Source organism: Lutjanus erythropterus, chromosome 4, assembly GCF_056507025.1.
Source record: "Lutjanus erythropterus isolate fLutEry1 chromosome 4, fLutEry1.hap2, whole genome shotgun sequence".
Lineage (NCBI taxonomy): Eukaryota > Metazoa > Chordata > Actinopteri > Lutjaniformes > Lutjanidae > Lutjanus > Lutjanus erythropterus.
This window is the reverse complement of record NC_139320.1, coordinates 19,114,825-19,121,498: the sequence shown is the minus strand read 5'-3', so window position 1 is coordinate 19,121,498 and position 6,674 is coordinate 19,114,825. Positions and strand designations below refer to the sequence as shown.

General features: G+C 39.8%; 1 protein-coding gene across 1 annotated transcript; it reads left to right on the top strand.

Moving 5' to 3' along the window:
* Positions 1–396: 396 nt before the first annotated feature.
* LOC146328292 (ATP-sensitive inward rectifier potassium channel 1-like) lies at positions 397–6,133 on the top strand. The gene is made up of 2 exons (XM_084717215.1): positions 397–548; positions 3,885–6,133. Exon 2 carries the CDS (start codon positions 3,903–3,905, stop codon positions 5,022–5,024), a length of 1,122 nt encoding a protein of 373 aa, XP_084573341.1. The 5' UTR covers positions 397–548; positions 3,885–3,902; the 3' UTR covers positions 5,025–6,133.
* The last annotated feature ends 541 nt before the right edge of the window (positions 6,134–6,674 follow it).

The window sequence follows — 6,674 nt, the reverse complement described above, 5'->3', positions numbered from 1 at the left end:
TACACTGAGAACCGGAAACGTAAACAGATACATTTCATGCAGGTTTTGCTTTTGTAGGATTAAAATGCACTTTTTCAAGAATGAATGCATCTATGAAAAAGCTTAAATTTAAACATCTCAAAACAGAAAAACTAATAAGAAGTAAGTGCAGAGCAGCTCCTACACTGCAGTGGACTGGGAGTGTGGCAGATCGAGGTCAGCTTGGTCCTTGGTGCCAGGCGTCTGTGGGGTAAACAACTTATTAGAGCCGGGGGAAGGGTATGCATGCATGCATGTGTGTTGGTGTATGCGTGTGTGTTTGTGGGCGGAGGAGTATACTTGATGTCCCTGTGGGCGTAAACATCACCTGGCTGATTCCGACACATGAGGCAGTAGAGTATAAATGCACACAGGTATTGGTGACTGGGCATTAGAGGAGGACACACCTAAACACAATCAATCGTGAACAAGAGAGAAACGGAGGCAGAGCGGAGACAAAGTTGATCTGGAGTTTGTCTTTCATTAACCTCTGGATGTGCATCAAACTGCTTTCACTTCAACTCATACAGGTGAGTTTGGACTGAAGAAAGTTCACTGCTGTGTTAACATATTTCATTTTCAGCTGGAGCCCAATTTGGTGAGCATGATGCCTTAGTGTGAGTAGTTCAAATACAATTAATTTCATAGGAAATGTGAATGGCATTGTCTCTTATTTAAAAAAAATGATAAATGATTAAATAAATTGATCAATCTTCAAATGTTTTTTAACTTAATATATTTGCTAGTAAAGCTGCTCCATACCTCCTTGACAAAAGAATGCATTTGTTACAAATGAGGCATTAAGGCTCATTAGAGACTTATTCCAGTAATCTCCCCTTTAAATCAAAAGTATTGCAAAATCCCTGCTGTAGCTGAAATTATGTAACAGCCACAAGCCACTTTAATGATGCAAATAATGAAAGCAGATATTCACCAACTGATATTAGAATGAGTCCAAAATCGTTGCAGTATTATAATGAATTAAAAACTTGCAGGCATAATATGCAAAGTTTTCATCAAAAAAATTAACAATGTATAGACTTGGAAACTTAATCTCTTTCAATCGGTGTCTGTATCTGCAGATATCTGTCCTCTTCCTGTATTTCTCATTACTTAGTTATGCTCGGGACACTTGGCCAACACAAAACATCAGTATCCTGGGAATGAGACACAACAATAAACTATCTTTCTGGTGCATTTACGAACAGTTCAGACAAATCCTAGAAAAAAGTACACTGTAAAATATCATACAGGAAGTGGAATCAATTAATCTTTTCTCATTAACGTCACGTAGGTCTGAACTTTTTATTAATGTTGAGTTAATTCAACATATTTGATCTAGTTTTTATTTTCAGACCACATCAGAACTTGAAAATATGAGTTGTTCTGACTTCAGCTCACACTTTAATGGCAGCAGGGGAACTTATGTTATTAAACTTAAATTTTTAAGTTAAATGTGCTTAATATGATTAACCAACTGATAATGAGCCTAAAATAGTTCCAGCATTATAATGAAATAGACAATAAAATAAAATGAGGTGCATTGTAAAATCAACTATGTTCTCATCTCTTTTAAATCTTTTTTCAGACCAGTTCAGAACTTAGAAACATGAAATATTCTGACTTGAAGCCTTTTGACGTTAAATCATGAGTTGAATAACTGTGCTTCTTAATTACAACAAACACAGCTTTCAACATCCATTTAAACACATGCAGGAGCAGAAGTTCACTGATGTTGTTTTAAGAAAAAGAGTCAACTCAAATATGGCCAAGCTTAAAACAACAAATCTATAATTAATTATAATTAATTATAGTAAGGACAGAGGAGTGTCAAACCTTTAAATGTGAAAGTCAGTTATTGCAATGAATCAGAGCCCAGTGCATTTTTGGTTGTAAAATCTTTCCATCTATCCCAGCAAATTGACTCAATGCAGGCAGTCAATGACTAGTATTAATGTGTACTCAAAAGGTCTGTGTAAAAGCAAAATATGAATCAAAAAATGTACCGTCGATATAAGGACCCTGGCATGTTTTTCTAATGCTCTTTGACTGATTTATTATATCTTAACTGTGACTCCTCATCACATCACTTTCTCAGATGGTTGTTTTCTGACGCAAACCAATAATTTAGAGTAACTCGTCACACATGCAATTAAAACACTAAATACCTGAAATTATTCCAGCACATAATCTCATTACAGTATGAAAACATGCTGACCTAATGATTAGGTGTGGAACGACCGGGTTTACTTTCAAAAGGATGAAAGCCTGCAAACAAGCTACACGGTGTGATTATCAGATTTCTTTTGGCAAAATTATTGGATGTGAGCTTTGAGGGTTGAAAACAGAAACATAAACTCACTGCACCGATCGTTTTGTACCACTTCACACTCACTAACAAGCATGCCATGTTCCAAATGGGTAGTTTGCATGACTTGGCAAGAACAGAGACCATACTTATTTGGAAACCTCTGTGTAGCCAATACTGCCAGTTACCATCCATCAAGCAGACTTATGAGAACTCGGTGCTTGAATGAAGTCAAAGATTGTTATGTCTGTGAGCAGCTGGCCTTCAGGCTGGGTTTGCACAAATTATTTTAATGCCACATTTTTATATTTCTGCAGCATTGAAACCTTGCAAACAAAGCTGATCCTTGTGTTGATACATTTGCACGGGACCAAAGATCCCAAATTATTTGGTTTATTTGGAGCACTTATGTGTTACACTTCAGTGGAAACTTTTGTTTCTCATTAACTTCAGGTCTTTACTGCAGTGCTGCATCCATCCAGGATTATAGCCTTTCACTGAGGATTAAAACTGCGGCAGGACAGAGCAGCTTGGAACATGTGAGACTGTACATAAGCAGTCCACAGTGAGAAGCAGCTATGTGGGAAGAGGAGTAAAGCATTTACATTTACTGTATATACATTATTTGCCTTTGGCACAATATCTGTTGCATATCCTCCTTCTTACATCTCCCTCTCAGCAGCTGAAAGGCAGTGTCATCTTGACATTTTGCTGTTAGATTCTAGTGAATTACAGTATTTAAGGATGACTGACAGTTTGAGAGGGCCTGTGACTGGCTGACTGGTTAAATGACCGGGGCTGTGAAGGAAAAGCCTTGTCAAGTATAGTTTTAACAAACTTGCACATTATATGAAGACATTATCTGCCATTGCTGGGGCTGCAAAATCTTAGTGGTTTTTTCACATCTAGTTTTAGTTTTTAGAATAGTTTTAGTCAACTATAATAACCCTGTTCCCGGGTGCAGTGTCTGATCTGCCAGGACATGTTAGCTAGTAGGGATGCACCAAAATCCAAATAAGTTAATTGGAAAAGCACAAATAATGTGATACAAATAGATATTTCTTCTATCCAAAGTTGCTCAATATTATTGGGAAAAAGTCCATGATTACCTCAGCCTAGGTAATAAGGTTTCATCTGCCTTAATTAATCAGTGCATCAAGATTATTTGCTTCACCTGAAGGACATTTCCATGTCGTTGTCTGATTGTTCAACACCCCCCAGTCCACCACCAACTTCAGTTAGATATACAAAGACAGACAGAGACAGATGAAAAGTACAGTATGAGGACATGGAAATATATTTCACAATTAATTATATGACAATATTAAATAAATTAAATAATTTGGATGCTTTGTAGGCACAACAGTTGCATTGCCAATGAATACTACCAAGACTTAATTTAACAGGACTTTAAGCCAAGCCCACTTCTTTATATGTGTTCTTGATTGAAGAGCAATAGATACAAACACAAACTGTTTATACGCACAATTGCTTGAAGACTGTTTTTCTAATATGTCCTTGCATGCTTTATATATTTTCTTGTTTTATTGTCTTATAGGTTGTGCACATGTAAAAAATGTTTGGCTCTCTGAACAAACGTATCCAGGACTGCTTGGCTGAGCGAAGAAGCCGCAGGACAAGGCTAGTGACCAAAGATGGCCGCTGCAACATTGAATACGGAAACATCAAGTACAGCAACCACTTTGCATTCCTGGCTGACTTCTGGACCACCTTTGTGGAGATCAGGTGGCGTTTTGTCCTCTTCCTCTTCATTGCCTCTTTCACCCTCAGCTGGTTCATTTTTGGCCTGCTGTGGTACTGGATTGCCCGCAGTAATGGAGACCTGACTTGGCAAAAACCCCCGTCAGGCCACACTCCATGTGTTGATAATGTTGTAGGACTCACCACAGCGTTCCTCTACTCCCTAGAAACCCAGACAACAATTGGTTATGGTGGCCGAGCGCTCACCCCGCTATGCCCCGGGGCTGTGGCCCTTCTCATAATCCAGTCACTCCTCGGTGCTATTATCAATTGCTTCATGTGTGGAGTCATCCTGTCCAAAATCTCTTTACCCAAAAAGAGGGCTAAGACCATCACGTTTAGTGACATGGCTGTCATCAGCCCCAAAAATGGTTCTCTGTGTCTGTCAATTAGAGTGGCCAACCTGCGCAAGACTCTGATGATAGGAAGCCAGATCTACGGCAAACTGCTGAGGACAACAAACACACCAGATGGGGAGACAATCATCATGGACCAGGTGAACATTGACTTTAGTGTGGATGTCGGGAAGGACAACCTCTTCTTTGTGTGTCCCCTCACGCTCTACCACATGATTGACAAGAGCAGCCCCTTCTTTGAGATGGCAGTTGACACCCTCCACAAACAAGAATTTGAGCTGGTCGTCTTCCTGGACGGCACAGCAGAGTCCACCAGCTCTACCTGCCAAGTCCGGACCTCTTATATTCCTCAGGAGATCATGTGGGGCTACAACTTCTTGCCCATCATTTCCAGAAGCAAAGAGGGCAAGTACAGAGTAGACTTCTCCAACTTCTCCAAGGTGGTCCCGGTGGCCACTGCGCACTGTGCCTACTGTTTCCACAACATCAAGGGTCATCATCACCACTCTAGAGATGGACGTGACAACCTGGGCTTTGAGGTGATTGATATCCATGATCCCCCCAATGTCACCAAGATGTGAGGGGATGGATATCTTGCAATGAACTTTAGAAAATGAGACTGGTAGAGGCTCATTCCTCTCACTGACAGACTCTAAAGCATAAACAGGTGTTGGAGGCAGGTGGGGTTACCTAATTGCAAACAGCACATTGTGTAGCATTTAAAAATGAAGTAAACAAAACCTAGTTATTTGTTATTCTATTGTGTTGAGTACAGATAAGAAGGCTGGCTGTGGGTCAGGGCAGTTATTGTGAACCATTTGTATGTAAAACCACACCTTTCACTGTCTGTTGACCAAAAACCTGTTTTCAAAAGGGAGGCCTGGTCATGCAAGACGGTGAAGCTCCAATTCAAGGGCAGAAAATGAAGTTTCTCCAAACACTCACACATGGATTATACATATGAGCTCTTGTTTTAAATGAAGATAACTTGTTCTAATTTATCTGTGGCCTTGCACATTGGATTTACTGTGTATGGAGAGGCAGAAAAAAACACATGTATTAGACTGTGTGTAAATCTTACCAGTGTTGGGAGGGGGGGGGCATACTATTGTCATGGGTGAGAAACAGATAAAGTGGTTGTTAAATAATTCATGCTACTCTAGGCTGCTGTTGGGCTTGAACCATTAGAGTACGCTATTCAGACACTGAGGCACTAGCAGAGGGTGGGACCCAGGACACACTCTTTTCAAACAGTAGATGATGTACTCATGGTTTTATACTTGAGTGAAGACATTAGCTACATTTACATGGAGCCTAATAATTGGTTTAAAAGCACAAACAGAATTTAAAAAAAGTCTCCATATAAACACTTCAATCTAGAACAAACAGGACCAAACTAATTGAAATTTAAATTAGATGCAGGAGGAAAATTACACCTTTTCATAAACCAATCAAAGAAAAACTTGTACCATGCCAACAATTTAACCTGAGTACCTTCTGGTTGTGTTTGTACCATATGTCTTGAATGCATGGGGGGCATACAGTATGTTTCCGCACATCCAAAAAATTATTTCTTCCAAGCTGCAGAGAGTGTTTGTTTTTGAGCAGAGCATTATTGGACATCTGGATGATAGTAAAATGATAACCGTAACCCTAATTTCTGGTCTTAGGAGGAGGCAGGGGCAGTAAAGGGGTAGTAATGTTTCAGAAGATGTACCTGCTCACATACTTCCATGCATCCTTTATGTTGCCATGGATGTTTAGCAGTACACCCACCAGAGGGCACCGCTCAGAGTGAAAAGTTACCCCAAAGAAGAAGAGGAAAAGTTCTTCTCTGACAACATCAAACATGGCAATGTTGGGAAAGGCTGGAATAATGTACCTCTTGAGAAAGACAACGAAAATCATTTTCAATACTTTTGGATGTTTAAAAGTTCATCAACATGTCCTCTGGTTGTGTCTTGCTTGAACTATTGATTACACTGCTACGCTGCCCCCACAACTCTGTTTCATTCATACGTGTAACCTTTCAGAAAGTGGGCGCTAACAAAATGAACACAGAGTATGACCATAAGGCTCCGTGTGTGCCTGCATGCATATCTAATGTCTAGCATAATTGAGCCTTTATCTTATGCAACACAAAGTGCCATTACTAAATAGGCCTCCTTGTTCGCCTTGTGTAGAGGTAAATAGGTGTTATTATCAACCTGTTGCTCAACTAAGAGCAACAC